At 37.6% G+C, this 20,728-nt stretch overlaps 1 protein-coding gene and 1 long non-coding RNA gene across 13 annotated transcripts; one reads left to right on the top strand and one right to left on the bottom strand.

Moving 5' to 3' along the window:
* The first annotated feature begins 757 nt into the window (after window positions 1-757).
* On the top strand, window positions 758-7,178 carry LOC117329881. The gene is made up of 6 exons (XR_004533278.1): window positions 758-1,021; window positions 2,836-2,912; window positions 3,698-3,971; window positions 4,402-4,555; window positions 5,344-5,582; window positions 6,001-7,178. It is a non-coding gene; the product is annotated as an uncharacterized LOC117329881 (long non-coding RNA).
* Window positions 7,179-7,186: 8 nt separating this feature from the next.
* Window positions 7,187-12,373, bottom strand: LOC117329879. Of its 12 annotated transcripts, none has more exons than XM_033888079.1 (7): window positions 12,111-12,352; window positions 11,554-11,647; window positions 10,594-10,675; window positions 9,895-10,068; window positions 9,060-9,157; window positions 8,789-8,875; window positions 7,187-7,815 (listed from the first exon to the last, which is right to left on the bottom strand). In XM_033888079.1, exons 3-7 carry the CDS (start codon window positions 10,605-10,607, stop codon window positions 7,616-7,618), a joined length of 573 nt encoding a protein of 190 aa, XP_033743970.1. In that variant the 5' UTR covers window positions 10,608-10,675; window positions 11,554-11,647; window positions 12,111-12,352; the 3' UTR covers window positions 7,187-7,615. The 12 variants fall into 12 exon arrangements, 10 of the variants coding, with proteins under 10 accessions (XP_033743970.1, XP_033743969.1, XP_033743967.1 ...); XM_033888078.1 differs by having other exon boundaries at window positions 10,594-10,679; window positions 12,111-12,351; XM_033888076.1 differs by lacking the exon at window positions 11,554-11,647 and having other exon boundaries at window positions 7,187-7,791; window positions 12,111-12,357.
* Between the last annotated feature and the right edge of the window lie 8,355 nt (window positions 12,374-20,728).

Here is a 20,728-nt window from a genome sequence, read left to right as displayed (position 1 = left end):
AAAATTTTTACCGCTACATTGACCAATCACATACTTCATCTTGACCAGTAACGCCACCTGTCGCGTCATATCCGGGGCCAAAAGAATATCATACGGCTATGCCATGTCACGTGTCAGGACTAAGGGTTTAGACCAGGATTTGTCGTGTATGTCACGTGTCAGGACTAACGGTTTAGACCAGGATTTGTCGGGTATGTCACGTGTCGGGACTAACGGTTTGACAAGGACACGTCGAGTCGGTTCACATGAAAACAAATTAACCAGTTTATCAGTTAATATCCATCCACTGTTCAAAAGTAGAGAATCAACATTATATACCTACAATAATGGTTCACAGTTGATGAAATAGATACATTTATAAACTTATTATGGATATCAAACAGTGGAAATATAAATCCGATAACTGTACACAATTCGTGTCTGTGAGTACCATTCGTATTCATTAATGATTAGAATTTAATTACATTTATTCTCAAATAGAAATAACCTGCTAGATAAAACGTCCCTTTACTGGTAGATCTAGCACATTCTAACAACCAATGAATCTCGTCTCGAACCGTGCCATTATTATAAACGATAGGTCCTCTATGGTGGCTCGTTAGGGCCAAGTATCAAATCTCGCATTCTCGCACTCTCGACCTTAGGTCGAGAACGCGAGAATGCGAAAACGCGACGGCGAGGGAGCGAAAACGCGAGATTGCGAAAGAGCGAAAACGCGAGAATGCGAAAACTCGACGGCGAGAATGCGAAAACGCGACGGCGAAAACGCGAGATTAATCTCGCACTCTCGCCGTCGCGATTTCGCTCCCTCGCCGTCGCGTTTTCGCATTCTCGCGTTCTCGACCTAAAGTCGAGAACGCGAGAACGCGAGATTAGTCATTAACGGCCGTCCTCGCACTCTCGCTCCCTCGCGTAAGGATGTTCCCATAATTTCACATGCGTATTTAACCAAAAGCGTCTGGAGGATCGGGATGCTTCACCGCGCGCCTTTACAAGATGGCTTCAACTTCTGAAAGTACAAGTAAGTACCCCTATCAAGAATTTTTTTTACATATTACACCTTTGCATTGAAAGTATTTCAACCTTCGTTGTTACTACTAGCTAAGGAATGTATTCCCTGCTATCTGGCCATATTAAAACGACCAGAATCATTCGGGCTACTCGACCACCTGTCCACGTGGCTGGACTGATTTTTAAAATCAAACTTAAGATGTCATACCGTGTATTTAGTTCGTGTAATATTTTTTCCTTAGGATTCATTGATGTAAAAAAACTTTGTTAGATTTGTCGGTTTGAAATGACTGTTGAATAGTATGCATATATTGGCACTGACTGCTCGCAGAGGACTGCGTGCTGTGAGGCGAGGCCAAAAAAGTTAAATTAGCATTTCAAAAATCTTCTCTGCTCCCAAACAGTGGATTCAAATACGGTACTCTTCATAGATTGAAAGGTCTTATAGGCCTATTAGGTCTTTAAACAAATTGTGAATTTCATGACCCTGTCCCTTGGGTCTCGGGTTTCCCCCGGGTAGGGGCAAATTTTACTGTAGTTTATATACATATATAGGGAACACATAATATTTAGCATTATTTATTCAATTGCCATAGAAAATAATATAGTCTAAACCATACTAGAACTATCAGTATGGGATGGCTGTTGAATAGTACATACATTGGACATTGCACACAAGCCCCTGTGTAAATTGGCATTGTCTGACCCCCAGGGACTTGAGGGGAGGGGCGAAAAGTGCTCAAATTGACTAAAATTTGAAAAATCTTCTCTAGCTACTTCTACCTTTGGTCAGAGACATATATACATATATGTCTCTGCTTTGGTACAGTATATGGTGGATTCAACTTCCATACATGGAAGGGTCTGAAGGTCTAGTATCTTTTACCAAAATTATGAATCATGGTATGGGTCTCACATTTCTCCCTAGCTGCGATAACGTAGCTCTGGACGACGGACGGATAATTTTTGACAGATGGTCGTCTGCCGGAGAGCAGTGTAGGCAGGGTATGAATATTCGTTCTAATTTCTCCCTAGAGAGGGGATAAGGTATAATTAGTTCATATCACTATCAGAATTCAGGTGACCTGTCTGACCATAAGAAGGCCCCTGGGCCACTTCCTTTTTCTTATTGGCAAAAACTGAAATCCGGGTTTTTTAACAGTTTGGGATCTAGGCCTAATATTAAGTATTAACCGCTCTCTTCAATATGGCGGTTCTTACAAAGTTGACAGCTACGTTTCAGACTCCTACTTCATGAATTGTCTTACAAATATGTGAGTAACTAATTGAGAGCTGTATTCAGTATTTGTTTAAGAATTGTACATTATCTGTAATAGCACATTCTGTTTACAATGTCAAATGAATCTCAAAGGACTGGTAGCTCATCAACTACCATACAGTACCTTACAGACTAACCTACCACAGGGTGTATAATGTTAACACTTAAACAGGTGATGTTTGGCCTTCGATCATTGATGTACATTATCAAGCAAGTGTCCAAATATCTGGACCTGACAATTATTTACACAGATCCTCTGTGATTTATGAACTAAAATGTATAACTTGGTCAGAGCATGATAAATCTGATGAAATGTTTCAAAAAGGGTCAGCATTTAGGGGATAGTACGTTGTTTTGAGTGGCTATACTGGCAATTAGAATATGAAATTTGGTTTGAACTCGAGACCGATTGGATCAGCATTAAAAAGAATAGTGATAGTCTGGAAAGAGGAATCACAACTATAATTTTACTTGACCTTAGGTTGTATATTTTTATGTTTGTCTGAAGATTGTATTTACTGCACTTTTAAGAAATTTGTTCACAGTTGAAGTTGATCCATTTGAAGTCATCCTGGAGAAGATTGGATGTGGCCATCTCACGCAATCGTTCAAGGATGACATGGTAAGAGAGTTGAGTGGATTTGATAGTAGTACATGTATATAAGAAAATGTAATATGTCCTCGAAAGGTAGATTATAACAAGATAATGAAAAACATTGCTGCAAGGCCTTTCTGCTCTCCCAGGCTACTTCAGGCGGACTAATATATATATGCAATAATTTTGTGCAATATTCCTTTAAATCGCTACATGCCACACTATAACCATATATAGCATTGTTTGAGATTTCCAAATAAAACAAATTGAAAATGAACATTATTTTGACATTTGGTCTAATCCAACCAGGTGAGCGATACAATCCTCGATACGATTCTTGTTAATAAAGTGTCAAATAGGAAAATTTTCTCCCACACCCCACAGGTTCTTTACTCTAGAGTCTAGGTAAGAGATGAAATTGGTTTTGCTCTACCTATAAAATGTATAGAAAATTATTGACCGATTCAGTATCGTCACTCTAGGTTCTGCATTTCTTAATAATATTTTGATGAAGGTACATGTATATACACAGAATATCTCAGACATGTTCTTTTTTGTATCAGCCAGGTTCCAAGGTCAATGTTGAGGTCACAGTTGCTCCTGTATAACCTTATAAAATCCTCAATCATCAGTTTTTCATACAATTCATGTTTTAATATTTCAGTGACACTTTCAAATTGGTGGAAGGGTATTCATGCATATTAAAAGCTATTTTCTAGCCGCAGATCAGATTCTTTTTCTTTTAAAAGTTCAGTTTGTAATCATTTCATTGGTCCACAAATCCATCAATAGATATTTTTTTCATGTTTCAGAGGTCTTATGGCAGAGATATGTGGGAAAATTTTTCAGGGTCAGGAAGGGCAGAACTTTTTTCGGCATGACCTTGAAAAATTATCTCAAGGATTCTATGAACTGTCAGGCAAACTGGTTGCCTTTTCCCTCCTCCATGGTGGGCCAAGTATACCAGTTCTCCATCCAGCTGTTGCAAATGTTGTGTTAGATGGAGATGTTGCTATGGAGACAGAAACATTGCCCTTGTTGGAGGATTGTATCTTCGACTGGGAAACCAGAGAGAAATTAATTCTGGTGAGTTGATATGATCTACATAATAAATCAGTAAACTTGGCTCATTTAACAATGTAGTATACTGGGTTAAGCAACACAGTCTTCTTTTTTAAGCAAATAAATGTACAAATTGGGATAAGTCAATTTTCGTCAAAAAATCATCTACTTCTTTTATAATTTGAATAACCTTCATCCTCATCAATATCTTCTTCATGCTGGCGGGGACTTCAAATTTACTTTATGTGCATATTCATTCCACCTGAACATGTGAATATTGTAGTATGATTACCTTAAATTCGAACTTTGTTGAACGTCATCCTTGAACACCATTTCTAGAACACTGATATACTGGAGTATAATAAATATAAAAATATGATTTTGCCAGTATAGGTACATTGAGTGGTGTGCTATAAAACGTTCTTACATAAATAATGGTTTTTTTTCTTTTTAGTTGCAGAATACACTTGATGAAAAGCAGTACCACAATCAACTGGATAAAATCAGTGACTGGTGCTTGGAACAGAGTTTGTCTATCTCTAATTTTAGACATTTTGAGAAAAAACAACAACTAATGGACATCCTAAAAAAAATGAAATTTTCTACCGGTAAGTCAGAGCCAAATGTTTTCCAGCTAAATTAAAAAAAAAATGCAAAATAATTCTGATGATTCAAATATTATAAAGTCCATGGTAAACAGTGAAGCTGCGGAAGGGGGGAGACTATAGTTTTCCTCATCAGCTCTCTGTACGTACATAACGCCAAAAGTTGACAGTGCTTCAACCCTTGATCAAACTGAACACTATTCAAAAAGGAAGATAATTTTTCACACATGAAGTTTCAGGGATGTCGGGTCACTCACGTGCGGTTAGTTCAATTCATTTTGACAGTCAGTGTGTATAGAGTCCTTGGTAAGAACTTGTGTCAGGCATGGTCAACTGTAGACAAGAGAGGCAATTATAATTTTCCTAAAATTCAACATAATTTCTATCAAAATTCAGACGCTATAAGTTCTTGAATTTTTAGCTCACATGGTCTAAAGGACCAAGGTGACCTTATGCCATACCGTGGCTTCCAGCGTTGGTCTGTCTGTCAACAATAACCTTTGTATGTTGATATATATTGATAAGATCTTCGAGTTTGAAAATGGAAATGATTCAAAAGTAATCTAAAGAGTTATTGCCCTTGGTAATACTATTAATATTAGCTCACTGGTTATGAGTAACCCTGAGCTAATGCTGTACCCCACTGCCTGCGTCCATGTCGGCGTCCCACCCCAAAGTGAATATAATCCACCATAGTTTCCTTACATGGATAGTAACATACATATATATTGACCTTGTATAGGCATACAACAGAAATATGCACATGTATCAATGTGTCTATTACATTTCAGAGTCCAGTCAGAATTTTTTCAGTTCAGGAATGGATTGAACAAAGTGGGAAGACTGCTAGATGCAGTCCAACTGGCCTCAAAGTCTTTTCTTCATCTCTTCACCCAGACCAGCAAAGCTCTACGGTTCAGAGACATCGGGGAGCTTTATAAGGTGAACTGGAGTCCTGATGGATCCAACAATAAGAGGCAGGAGGAAAAGGCTTTGTATTGTCTAGAAGCTTTTCTTGCCTATTCAGAAGGTTATTTACATTATGAACACATACCATTTGTATCTATAATGGCATATAGATTTTAGTGTAGAATATTCTGCCAGACCAAAATGTGTTTCAGAATACAAACTTTCACCAGCTTTAAAATTCAAGCTATAAATTGAAAACTTAATCCGAGCTGCTCAATATTTAAATGGTTATATTGCATTACAGTGTATAGTTGATCTGTATGTTCAGCTGCAAAACATGAATTTGTTTAATGAACTGATGATCTTTAAGCATTGAAACATTGAGGGTATGTTTGTATTGTTTGAAAGATTTCTATATAAGTATCACATGCCCTGTATTCTGCAAAATGTTTTTTATGATATTTATGTAGCAATTGATACATGTAAATGTATTAGAAAAATATATCTGTGACAATAGTATCTTTAATTTTTTCTCTCAGGGGGATCCACAGGGATTTCATTAGACGAGGTGTTATCCTTTTGGACTGGAGCAGCAAGCATTCCTCCACTAGGATTTGAAAAATCTCTGGAAGTGTCCTTTGGAAGCACTAAACAATTTCCAACAGCCCACACCTGTGCCCTTATATTAACAATATGGCGTTGTTTCGATGATCCTGACGAGTTTCAGGATACAATTACAAAAGCAATAAAATGGGCAGGAGGTTTTAATCGTTTGACAATCAAAACATTTTCATGACAGCAAAGTTTCTTAGATTTTAAAATTGTGTTCAAGGCTTTCATTGCATGTTGTGCCAATTTTTTTAGATCTATAGCAGCTAACCTCAAGTGAAGAACATTTATTTAGGCCCCTGCCGGTGAAACTGGAGATCAATGTATTTGTCTCCGTCGTCTGTCTGTTTGTCCGGAAGTTGGCTTCCTGGCAAAACTTGAGTGAGAAGTGATGAATGATACAAAGTGGGATTGAATCTGTGGTCAAAATGTCAACTATGAGATCACTGTTACTGAATAGACTTACTACTTAATAGATATGTATGGTCAAATTGATAACCTCAATATTAGTCGTCTGATTAATATTTTGTAATGGCATTAAGGGAATTATGAAGCAAAGTTTATAAGAAACAAATTGAGAACCAACTGACCTGTGGTCATGTAAAGGTGAAGGTCACTGGTTCAAGATTAGATTTCGCATTTTGTGGAAGATAAGATTTTAAGACATGAAGAAAAGTATGTCAGAATGACACAATAAGTCAACTAACCTAGGGTCAACAAGTGTTATAACCTGTTGGTTGAATCCCTCTACCCAACATTAAATTAGGAGACAAATGTGTATAGTTTGCAATCTGATTTCGCATGTTGTCATTTTCCATAAGCTTTTCCTTTAAAAATAGCTTTTAAATCATGGACTCATTTCAATTTAATCAAATGCGATTGCGCAACAGATCCAGTTTATATTACACACATTAGGTTCAACGTGGTAAGACTGGATATAATTTCAATTACATGCTATTTTCAATGATTTAGAGAATTTTACTGACAATTTCATTTGATTCCAATGCAGTGTCTTCAGTTGTTTACAAGAAAGGATGAACATTAATATTCTGAGTGTTAGCTTCTTTCTTTGATTGATGTTCAAATCAAATAAAAAATAAATTTGGAAGATATAGCTCATGTTATTTCTTTATTAAGGTCATCTGACATATTGGGCCTGTACCATGCTGATGCAAAGCCCCACCATGTTGTTTAATTGAATGACTTTGACCCACTTTCAAGGTGACTGGGGTCAAAAAGGATATGATATTTAAAAAAAAAATAACCTAGGTACATATATATAGAGACCTGATGTTGGGCCTGTAGCTTGCTGGGATGGAGGAATACCAATTTTATTCAAATGAATAAGCTTGACCTACTTTTAAGGTCACATGTATCCAACATTTCAACCATTATGGGTTATACTACTTTTTGAAGTTTGACATACTCGATGTAGTCCGATAACCATTTAAGGTCCTTTGGGCCTCTTGTTTTTGTTAATCTTTAAAGTTTTTGAGGATAAACTATTATTGTCACAATCCTCATCACATTGTCAACTTATCCAATCTATATCTTTTGTAACATCCATTGGAACAGTTCCTTTGCATCTTCAGAATTTATAGGCTCACTCCTTCTACCTTCAAGCAAAATAGACGTGACGTGTTCCTTCATCTCCTCTGTGCATCCATAGCAGCTTGGATAACTACAGAAACTCTTCAAGGACTCCACATCACTTAATTTCACTGAAAATTTGTAATCCACTGTCCCTAAAACATAACATTATGATATACATGTAATATATGGTAATCAAAATTTTAAAATTAAGATTGGCATTGAAAGCAAAAGCGGGAGGCTTGTGTACCTTGCCAAGTATATATTCATCTGACAATGCAGAGTTGAAATGAAATAATACAAATTGTTAAAATTGATAAAATCATGATTATAGGCAATAAACTAGAAACAATGTTGGTGTCCTAGGCAAGAATTGAAAATTTCAAATAAAGTATCAATGATCTAATTGTAAAAAGGATCATATTGTATCTCCCTGGGGTAAAATGGGGACCACAGGGGGGTTACACCAACAACTTTTATTTTGTAACTTAAAATAATCTTCATCGATTCTAAAACTGGACATAAACTTTTATATACAATATCATTATATATATAATATTTCATTTATATGTAATCACTTTTCCTGCCACATCACCTAGTCCAACTCATTGGGATTAAGTTTCCCATTTCACATCACAGAATTCAGTATTGCCAAGACGCAATGCATTACACACCCTCATATTATGTGAATAAAGATGCAAGACATTTATTTCCTTATATATGGTAAACTGATTCCTCCCTGTGGACAAATGGGGAGTTCCATGGGCTCAGCCTGAACAATTTTTAGAGATAGCATTTCTAGAACTTATGGATTTTAAAGATTGAGAGGTTTAACCCTTTGGAACTTTTAGGCAACAACACTATGTCTCTGGTTATTAGGAACCTTATTTTAACAAAGATGAATTCCTTCTGGTTCTAGCAAAGTTTCATTAAAATTCATTATTAAATTAGTTAATGTACCACCAGTAAAGTATTATTATTTATGAAACACATATATGAAGGCTTGGAATATTTATGAAACACATATATGAAGGCTTGGAATGGTAGACGAACAATGTTGATGACCCTTTGGGTTAAGATTACCTAAATTAAATTTTAAAAAAATTGTAACAAAAAATTTAACAATACTGTATAGCTCGGGGTGTAGATACATCATCTCTGGTTTTCCAGAACGACAGTCCTCTGGTTGTCTGGTAAGTATACACCTTGGAACTCCTAAATCATTTTGATTAAGAAACAAAACAAAGTAAATTATGCCAATGCTAATGAGGAAGGAATCTATTTTGTGTCACCTGAGACATATAGGTATCACTTTGGCGGCAAGGGTGTTGGCTTTTGCATTACTTTAAATTGTTAAAATACATGATGAATGTTCACCTTAAATTTTTGCTTTACATACCATTTATCTCTTCTACAAACTCTAGAAAGTATGAGGCAACCACTCTTGGGTCATTGTTGGTTCTGGCAACTTTTAACCATAAGACACGTCGTGAAAATCTGTAATATTAAATATTTACAACTTTTACAATTGAAACAAGAGCAATTTCAAATACAATTCATGAAACTTAGGTTTCATTCCAAATTAATATCAAATAACCTATGGCAATATTTTATGATTTTTTTCCTGTTATATGCAGTTTGATCTTGAATTAAAAGAAGACTTAGTCAAGAATTTGATTATATAGGAATACTCAGATACTAACTCATTATTACTATGCATTAAAACTTCAAAGTTACTATATAAACCATAATGATACTTATTTCAAACTAGATAAAGATATTGCTGCACACCATTAAATGAACTTTAATTGAGTACGGTATGATATTTTCCCTGCTTTTCTCTCTCCCATTTCTATGTTAACAGTCATGCCAATAGGAATAACATCATATTGTGACATAATAACTAGATTAATAGAACGATTGAATCAAGATGGTCTGTCTATTGGTCACTTTTATCACAATCAGTCTAAAAACTATCATACATACATGTATCTTGGTACAGATCACAAAAAGAAACCAAGGGAGTTCCTATATATACATGTTATGCAACTAGAGAAATATACATGCTGCCCTCCAAGAGAAAAAATTAACTTACCACTTGTTTGCCTTTTCAAATCACACAATGAATAACAATAACTGTTTAGGGTTAAACAAGAGATCAAGAGCAAAGGAGGATTTGAACAGTCAAAACAGAAGTTTAATTAAGATTCTGAAATGTTCACAGACTTTGTCACCCACAGATGGCTCCATGTATGGCTAATCCAAAAGGCTTCAATTTGTCATACCCATCTATATGGACCAGGAAGTTGGGCCCCTTGTTGTAGTATGTCCTCCTGATCAGGCAGTGATGTGTCCTAAGCTCCACACCTTTTGGGTCAATTTGCCTAAGAATGCTAGATACTGATTTTCTGTAAAAATAAAGTCAACAACAGGATTAGTGTAAAATATCAGTCTACAACATTTAGCAATATCATACAATATATGTACTATATCAAAGTCGGATAACATTAACACTTTTCTGGAAGCTCTGAAAGATAAAATACGGGCCAGTTGGATAGTAAAAACATTGATACTCTAAGAGGCTAATGAATAAGATCCCGCAACATAGAAGTGATTCTGAGGCATATTTAATTACATGGTACAGTCAAACAACCTTAATCATTACTCAAGATGTTATGGTAATAAAAAAAGTGTGAGTAATCAAGAAAGTTGTATGCGACACAGGTCTACATGTATTTGGACCTAAATCCTAGTGTTTATCATCAATTTTAAGACGTCTTAAATGCCTGGATAAAGAACTTTTCCTTGTTTGTTATGATGTCATGAATGTGGAAGTATATAATTCAAACAGATACAAAGAAGTGTTTTATCTCACTGAATTTGTAGGATTAAATTATAATCAATGAAAAAGGTTAAATGATTTTAGTATTTACCTTCCAACTGCCATGCCATGCTTTGTCAAAAGTCTCTTAGTCAGGCTGCGGTATCCCAGGTTTTGACCACTGCCTTTTCTTTCTTCCTTAAATTAACAATATATTATCATACACTGTTGCCTTGAATTGGAAGATACATTATTTAAAATTACAAACATTTATCAAAACATGTACCTTCATGAATATACCATTGTATGACAATGCTGCTATAGTAGTATACTATTGCATCACCAAAGTCAGTTTTCTATAGTGAAGAATTTTTTTTCGTAATCTTTATTCTTTTTTTATCAAGTTTATAACAATGCAAACATGTCATACATAGACAATTTAACTTTCACACATTTTCATTCACCAATGAATCTTCATTCATAATTAATTTCAGAATTGCCTGTGATTGTGTCAAATTGACCTACAGACACAGAGAGAGAGAAAGTTGTGCCAACAAGTTCAAGGGAGTAAACATTGTATGCATTTAAAAGTAAAAGTTTCAAAAAAAGGGTTTAAGAATTATTAATTAAATTTTCCCATTTTTTTCATTCAATATTAAATTTTGATAAAAAATAATTCACCTTTCTTACCGCAATATATTTCTGAGTATAATATGTAAATAGAAAATTGATTGGAAACAGTATCATTTGTTAAACAGACCATTATAGTCTAAACTGTCAGTGATATACTGACCAGGTACATGTACATGCTTATATTATCTTTACATATATCTAAGTACATGTTTATAACAGGTGGGTGTATTGGCATATGGTACACCTAGAAAGAATCATGATCTTGACTTACATGTACAAATGATCTGACATATTAAAAATAAGGGACAAATATTAACTATAGTAATTGATCTGAAGGTCTAGGTGTCAACTGAACTACCTTTTTTTCTATATTCTGTTTTATATCCTTAAACATAATACATGTATACATTACAAGCTAGTGCATATTAGGCCCACTTACCTCATACTAATTCCTTTATAGTGCAGCTTTGTTTGCATTTCCAAATTGGTGTAATCTTTGATGAACAAATCCCTCAATATATCATCCCTGGTATCTATATTTCCATAACAAATAAATATCATTATTTAAATCCATTAAAACAAAACCAATGTTGATTTGAAAAGAAAGTTTATTGATATGATTTTTGACATAGGTTTTGTTTTAATGGATTTTGCCCCTTTAATTCGGGCTTTCCGCCGCCCATACGTGGGATCGAAATAAAAAAAAAAGTTTAATTAGAGTCTAGTCTAGCCCTCGGTCTGATACAGTCACATGCCTCAATGTACACCTCAATTATCTGAAGTAATAAGCTAACAATTTAAACGTTGTCTATAAGAATGTAACCTACCGTACATGCCCTTTCCGCCGCCCATACCCACGGTATCTCCATCACCCACCGACATATAGTATATACACAGCAGACCTGTCATGATTAGGTTCTATCTATTACCGTATACACGTTTGTCATAAAACAACGATTTATTCATGAAAACAACAGTATAAAGTCTAACACTTACCTTCGAAACTCGAAGCCATTTTATTTGCCGAATCGAATTCGGAAAAGGATCCCGATCCTCCAGACGCTTTGAGTTAAACACGCATGTGAAATTATGGGAACTTCCATACGCGAGGGAGCGAGAGTGCGAGGACGGCCGTTAATGACTAATCTCGCGTTCTCGCGTTCTCGACTTTAGGTCGAGAACGCGAGAATGCGAAAACGCGACGGCGAGGGAGCGAAATCGCGACGGCGAGAGTGCGAGATTAATCTCGCGTTTTCGCCGTCGCGTTTTCGCATTCTCGCCGTCGAGTTTTCGCATTCTCGCGTTTTCGCTCTTTCGCAATCTCGCGTTTTCGCTCCCTCGCCGTCGCGTTTTCGCATTCTCGCGTTCTCGACCTAAGGTCGAGAGTGCGAGAATGCGAGATTTGATACTTGGCCCTAACGAGCCACCATAGTCCTCGGCCGACCTGTCATGCTTTGTTGATTAGATAAGTGTCTATCTGTAACTTGACAGGTCTCAAACGGACCTCCGTCGGGTAGATACCTCCGTTTTCACCTATTTATAATATCAGCACTTTCGTAAACGCAACAAATAACAGAAACTCTCAAATAATGTAATTACTGTATTTTCATCTGTCTGTGGATATTGACTACATAAATATTGATAAATTACGATCTGATCAGATAATTTAATATTTAACATGACGTTTTACAACTCCGTACAATCCGCAAAGATGAGGGTATATATGTTCTTCCGCGATATCTACTTACGAATGTATATACCCGGCCTATGTATCTGTCTGACGACGACCATCCATCAGTTATCGTTCGTCCGTCCGTCCGTCGGGTTCAATTACAGAATTGATAACAAATTGATAAAAAAACATCATAAGATAAAATAAAATGCATAGTAAGAACAAATTCGGTATATGAAGAGCATACACGTGTAAAATAGAATTGACGTCCTAAATATATATAATCTAAGAATATTTAATCATGTTATGAACAGTAAAAAAAACTAATTCTAAAAAAAAATCTCAGAGTCCAACTTAAATCTTTCAAGAAAGACTGTCGGTAACATGCCCAAGGTAGTTAATTTGGACACTACATTATCTTACATTAATCCAGCATTTACAGGGACACAATAGAGTTGAGCTTCTCAACCTTAAAAAACCGATATGAAACTAAAAAGTGAATTTCTTCTGTGAAATAACTACAAAGTTCAACCAAGCAGGCTATATACAGATTTGAATAAACATTTAAACTATATGAATTTACGTCTACATTCCAGACTAGCAAAATTGAATTGTGTACACATTTGGAAGCAAGATAGACCATGATAGTTTAATTTTGATATAATCAGAGACATGAATATCACGCAACAGAAATGTTTGTATATGGCCTGCAAATATACGTTTTAAAAACCAAAACATTGGCATGGCATAACCAACCACATATTAAACATGTAATGAAAAGTAAAAAAAAAAAAAAAAAATAAGTGAGCCATACGCCTTAGTCTTTAACATGTGTTCCCTTCTTAAGGGATTCACAAGGCAAAAAGGAAAGTTTTGGAAAAAAGTACAACAGAGGGTATATAATTTAAATTGTGTAGTTTTAGGCCTGACATTACATTGTGTATATAGACATTTTTGGTGTCATCTCACTAACATCACCTCATCAATGGTAGTTGGAATAGCACAAACTTCTTCACAACAGCATTGTTTTATTTCATGAAGAAACACACCCACTGCCAGTTTGAGATAATTTTATAAGAACTGTTACGAACGGAATAGATTTAAATTGGTTTCTTTTCGTAATTTTTTATGTAATAAATAAATTCGTACACACACATTCAAGTAACAGCGATTAAAGACAATTGTACTTATTAATACATCTATCATTAAAATTACAATTTAAACTTGAAATAAGATATGAAGCTAAGTTTTCATAATATATCTCGATTAAATAAAATTGGGTATAGTTTAAGTATTTACCGCAAATATCTAAGATTTATTATGATAAGTATCCTACATAAATTCATTTAAATCTTTATCACATAAGTCATATTCAACTTGTCATTTTCATATTTTCTTTCATGAAAAGTAAGAACAGACTAGCTGAAACTCACTCAGGTGTAAATTTTGACATGTTGGTCAGGTAGTACAGGTAAATTTCAGAATGTTGGCTAAGTGATAATGAACCGTTTTTATACCCGGCCTGTGTATCTGTCTGATGACGACCATTCATCAGTTATCATCCGTCCGTCCGTCGTCTTTATACCGGCCTATGTATCTGTCTGACGACGACCATCCATCAGTTATCGTCCGTCCGTTCGTCGTCCTTATACCCAACCTATGTATCTGTCTGACGACGACCATCATCAATTATCGTCTGTCCGTCTGTCGTCCTTATACCCGGCCTATGTACATGTATCTGTCTGACGACCATCCATCAGTTATCGTCTGTCCGTCGGTCGTCCTTATACCCGGCCTGTGTATCTGTCTGACGACGACCATCCATCAGTTATCGTCTGTCCGTCCGTCGTCCTTAAACCCGGCCTTTGTATCTGTCTGATGACCATCCATCAGTTATCGTCCGTCCGTCGTCCTTATACCCGGTCTTTGTATCTGTCTGACGACGACAATCCATCAGTTATCGTCTGTCCGTCTGTCGTCCTTATACCCGGCCTATGTATCTGTCTGACGACCATCCATCAGCTATAGTCTGTCCGTCCGTCGTCCTTATACCCGGCCTATGTATCTGTCTGACGATGACCATCCATCAGTTATCGTCCGTCCGTCCGTCGTCCTTATACCCGGCCTATGTACCTGTCTGACGACCATCCATCAGTTATCGTCTGTCCATCTGTCGTCCTTATACCCGGCCTATGTATCTGTCTGACGACAATCCATCAGTTATCGTCTGTCCGTCCGTCGTCCTTATACCCGGCCTATGTATCTGTCTGACGACCATCCATCAGTTATCGTCTGTCCGTCCGTCGTCCTTATACCCGGCCTATTTATCTGTCTGACGACCATCAGTTATCGTCTGTCCGTCCGTCGTCCTTATACCCGGCCTATTTATCTGTCTGACGACCATCGGTTATCGTCTGTCCGTCCGTCGTCCTTATACCCGGCCTATTTATCTGTCTGACGACCATCAGTTATCGTCTGTCCGTCCGTCGTCCTTATACCCGGCCTATTTATCTGTCTGACGACCATCGGTTATCGTCTGTCCGTCCGTCGTCCTTATACCCGGCCTATTTATCTGTCTGACGACCATCGGTTATCGTCTGTCCGTCCGTCGTCCTTATACCCGGCCTATTTATCTGTCTGACGACCATCAGTTATCGTCTGTCCGTCCGTCGTCCTTATACCCGGCAAAAATGATTACGCGAACGACTACATGTATAGTAATGAGGACAGGTCTGTAAAACCAACCCATTATAGAAATGCCGGTTTCGGATATGCGGATACATCGGACGATTGTGATGGATACTAGATGTCGAATCCCTGTGTTATTAGACTTGCTTTTATTAGTATTCTGTTGGTTGATGTTACTACAGACATGGAACATGAGGGGTGCCATGTATGGCACACCGTATTTGTGTGAAACGTTAAAGACAGTTGATGTGGCGGTTGTGGTTGAACATTGGCTTATGCCTGAACAGGTAAGGTTTTTCGATTCTGTAGACCCACATTTTAAGTCATATGCAAGACAGGATAGCCGTATCTCTGAAAACCCTAATAACCGAGGGAACCGCGGTTTTGGCGGCGTCGCTATCATGTGGAATACGCGTCTGCAGGTTATGCCTCTTTTTAGTGAAGGAAACGACAGAATTATAAGCATTCGAATCAAGATGGGTGGTACTGTGGTATTCATTATTGGTGTTCTGCTACCGTCCTCTAATCAGAGTTTACGTGAGTATCGTGACACTATCGATACGCTAGCTGATTTTTACGATAGACTTGTCGAAGATGGAACTGTTATCGTGATGGGCGATTTTAATGCTCACATTTCAAAGATATATGGCGAAAAGAATCATGATATAGCGAACCACAGGGGAAAACTCTTGGAGGAATTCATGGTTGAAAGGCAGTTGATATCGGCCAACACTCAGTCATGGTCCACAGGTCTAGAATATACGTTTGTTTCCGGTAATGGTTTAAACGTTAGCATGATTGATCATATATTCGTCAATTACTCGAAAATTGATCTAATCGACTTTTGTCATAATTGCGATGACCATTTTCTGAATGTATCGGACCATGTCCCTGTGCAAATCGGTCTACGTAAACTTCCCGAATTGTATAACCAACAAATCAATGTCCGTAATGTTCATTGGAAAGCTGCTACACCGGAACATATCCAAGCATATCAGGAATATGTTGTAACTTCCTTACGATCTTGCGACATAAGTAATTGTGGTGTGACTGATGCTGATTGTTGTATCAAAACCTTCGTAAAATGTATGAAAGACGCGGCTGATTCCATACTTCCGCATAAAGTATACAAGCATTACCTCAAACCATATTGGAGACGTGGCAATGTGAAAACGCTACATAAGGACATGAGGCACATGAGGTCAATTTGGATATCTGAAGGTCGTCCTAGGGGACACACTTTTGAGTCTTATGCTAAATACAAACACGTGAAGAGGCTGTTTACGAATGAACTAATCAGAGCAAAGACAGAGTATGAGCAAGAGCAATTTCAAAAACTTGGGCAATGTGCCGAAATAGATACAGGTACATTTTATAAAGCTGTAAGGGCTAGACGCGGGAATAACGCGGGTAACGGATCGTCGGAACTTCGCGTTAATGGTGACATAGTACGCGATCCTGACCTTGTACGAGACACATGGAGAAACCATTATAGTCTCCTTGCAAGCCCACTTGAAAAAGAACATTTCGATAATAAATTCATGACTTATATAACCGAGCGTGTATGCAAACTAGAGTCAGAAAGTTTTAATAACTGTGATTCAATATGTGACAATCCTGTAACGCTTAATGAATTGAAGCTTGCATTGCGCGAAATTAATTATGGGAAAGCTGGTGGACATGATGGTATAGTGGCGGAACATTTAAAGCTTTTGAACGATGAATCGCTTGTCATTTTAGTAAAAATTTACAACGGAATAATCTATACCGAACATTACCCAGGGCATTTCAAATATGGTGTTGTGATCAGTCTGTTCAAAGGAGGGAAGAAAGACAAACTAGATCCGAACAGCTATAGGGACATCACCCTCACTCCTGTTATTCAAAAATTGTTTGAAAAAATCCTCTATCAAAGAGTATGGAAGAAATGTTCTGAACTGGATTTTCCTCATCCGCTACAGCAAGGCTTCCGTAGTCGCTGTGGTAGTATAACTGCAGCATTTGTGGCAAAAGAATCAATTTCTCATTATCTAGAACAGGATTCAAAAGTATTCGCTGCCTTTTTGGACAACCAGAAGGCATTTAACAGTGTATGGATAACCGGAATGGTGTACAAAATATACCATCTTGGTTTCAATGGGAAATTTTGGCGTCTTTTGTTTGACTCCTATCGAAACGTTGAAGCGTCTGTGCTTTATAATCAAATCCTGAGCAAACGGTATCCGGTGTTGCAAGGCGTCGGACAAGGAAGAACTTTATCTGCTTGGTGTTTTTTGGTAATAATAAATGATCTGATAGCTGAACTTGACACTTACAATCACGGTTTGAAAGTAGGAAATGTACATGTCCCGGGTGTTTTGCTAGCGGACGATACCATGGTCCTGTCCGCTTCCATGGACCATCTTCAACATGAATTAGACATTGTACATACATATTCATGCAAATGGAGACTTAATTATAACCCACAAAAGAGTAACGCTATGCAGTTTACACTAAACCGTCAGAAGCTGACATTTAATCGCACTGTTCATCTTGGCGAGAAAGAACTGTCCTGGGTAACGAGCACCATTTACGCAGGAGTTAGCTTCGTATATAACCTGAAAGACGATGAAGGCATACTCGACTCATGTAAAAAAGGAAGACGTACGCTTAATTCCCTTGTAGGTGTTGGCATTCATTATAATGGGTTAGACCCCTTAACGAGTAAGACTATACTGACTTCTGTGGTTATTCCAGGGATAGTATATGGATGCGAATTGTGGAATAATTATACCCAAAAAGCAACTGACCAAGTAAATGTAACATTAAGACACGCTTGTAGGCGCTGCGTTGGTCTACCGCAACAATCATCTACTGCGGTTACCTCGCAATGTATCGGTCTGATGGATCTGTGGAGTATGGTAGAAGAGAGAAAGCTGAACTTTTGGAATAAGCTTGCAAATGGCAATGTGTCATTTGTGTGGTACCTGTTATTTGTCGTCAGATTATGTAGCTTCATTTATGGCAACACACTTAAACGGAAGATGGGTTTTATCCAAGATGTTTTTAAATTAATGGCGAAATTCCAAATCGATATGTTTTTCAAAGAACAGGTTACTGACTTTATTTCATATCCGAAGACTACATGGAAAAGGTTTATCAAAAATGTTATAGCATATTGGTATTATGATAAATGGAGACATGATCTTGCATCAAAAGTGGAACTAAAACGGTATAGTGGAATACACGTATCGATGGGTCCTAACCCCATTCTGAGTTTATGTTCAAAGTTTCCGAAACATTGCTGGAAATTAGTAGACCTTATGCTCTTATCAGTGACTAATGTAACCGAAGAAGTGATATGTAGATTGTGTGCGAAAAATGGCATCGATATCGTTGCGCATTTACTTACTGAATGCCCAGTACTCTATATGACACGCGATGCTTTCTTAGAGCAGGTTGTTAATGTTATAAACGTAAAAGATTATGTAAAATTTTCATTTCTTGAAGACAATGTTCAAACTGACTTTTTACTGGGATGTCGTACGCAGGTTCAGTTGGATGATGAGGAATGGAAACACCTAATGCTGGTAGTCTCAGACGGGATTGATGTGCTGCTCTCTGATATGAACTCAAAACTATAAAAAAAAACTTAATCAGTGTAATCTGATTTAGAAACTAAAACATTCTAATGATTTGATGATTTGATTCAAATAATTTATGTATTGCATTTCGTAACTAAGGTATTGTATTTATGTATTGTTCAAAATCTCTGTAAAGAGGAAATAAAGAATCTGTCTGTCTGTCTGTCTGTCTGTCTGTACACACACATTCAAGTAACAGCGATTAAAGACAATTGTACTTATTAATACATCTATCATTAAAATTACAATTTAAACTTGAAATAAGATATGAAGCTAAGTTTTCATAATATATCTCGATTAAATAAAATTGGGTATAGTTTAAGTATTTACCGCAAATATCTAAGATTTATTATGATAAGTATCCTACATAAATTCATTTAAATCTTTATCACATAAGTCATATTCAACTTGTCATTTTCATATTTTCTTTCATGAAAAGTAAGAACAGACTAGCTGAAACTCACTCAGGTGTAAATTTTGACATGTTGGTCAGGTAGTACAGGTAAATTTCAGAATGTTGGCTAAGTGATAATGAACCGTTTTTATACCCGGCCTGTGTATCTGTCTGATGACGACCATTCATCAGTTATCATCCGTCCGTCCGTCGTCTTTATACCGGCCTATGTATCTGTCTGACGACGACCATCCATCAGTTATCGTCCGTCCGTTCGTCGTCCTTATACCCAACCTATGTATCTGTCTGACGACGACCATCATCAATTATCGTCTGTCCGTCTGTCGTCCTTATACCCGGCCTATGTACATGTATCTGTCTGACGACCATCCATCAGTTATCGTCTGTCCGTCCGTCGTCTTTATACCCGGCCTGTGTATCTGTCTGACGACGACCATCCATCAGTTATCGTCTGTCCGTCGGTCGTCCTTATACCCGACCTATGTATCTGTCTGACGACGACCATCCATCAGTTATCGTCTGTCCGTCCGTCGTCCTTAAATCCGGCCTTTGTATCTGTCTGATGACCATCCATCAGTTATCGTCCGTCCGTCGTCCTTATACCCGGCCTTTGTATCTGTCTGACGACGACAATCCATCAGTTATCGTCTGTCCGTCTGTCGTCCTTATACCCGGCCTATGTATCTGTCTGACGACCATCCATCAGCTATAGTCTGTCCGTCCGTCGTCCTTATACCCGGCCTATGTATCTGTCTGACGATGACCATCCATCAGTTATCGTCCGTCCGTCCGTCCGTCGTCCTTATACCCGGCCTATGTATCTGTCTGACGACCATCCATCAGTTATCGTCTGTCCGTCTGTCGTCCTTATACCCGGCCTATGTATCTGTCTGACGACAATCCATCAGTTATCGTCCGTCCGTCCGTCGTCCTTATACCCGGCCTATGTATCTGTCTGACGACCATCCATCAGTTATCGTCTGTCCGTCCGTCGTCCTTATACCCGGCCTATTTATCTGTCTGACGACCATCCGTTATCGTCTGTCCGTCCGTCGTCCTTATACCCGGCCTATTTATCTGTCTGACGACCATCGGTTATCGTCTGTCCGTCCGTCGTCCTTATACCCGGCCTATTTATCTGTCTGACGACCATCAGGTTATCGTCTGTCCGTCCGTCGTCCTTATACCCGGCCTATTTATCTGTCTGACGACCATC

Source organism: Pecten maximus, chromosome 6, assembly GCF_902652985.1.
Source record: "Pecten maximus chromosome 6, xPecMax1.1, whole genome shotgun sequence".
NCBI lineage: Eukaryota > Metazoa > Mollusca > Bivalvia > Pectinida > Pectinidae > Pecten > Pecten maximus.
The sequence above is the reverse complement of the archived record's forward strand: the minus strand, read 5'-3'. Positions and strand labels throughout refer to the sequence as shown.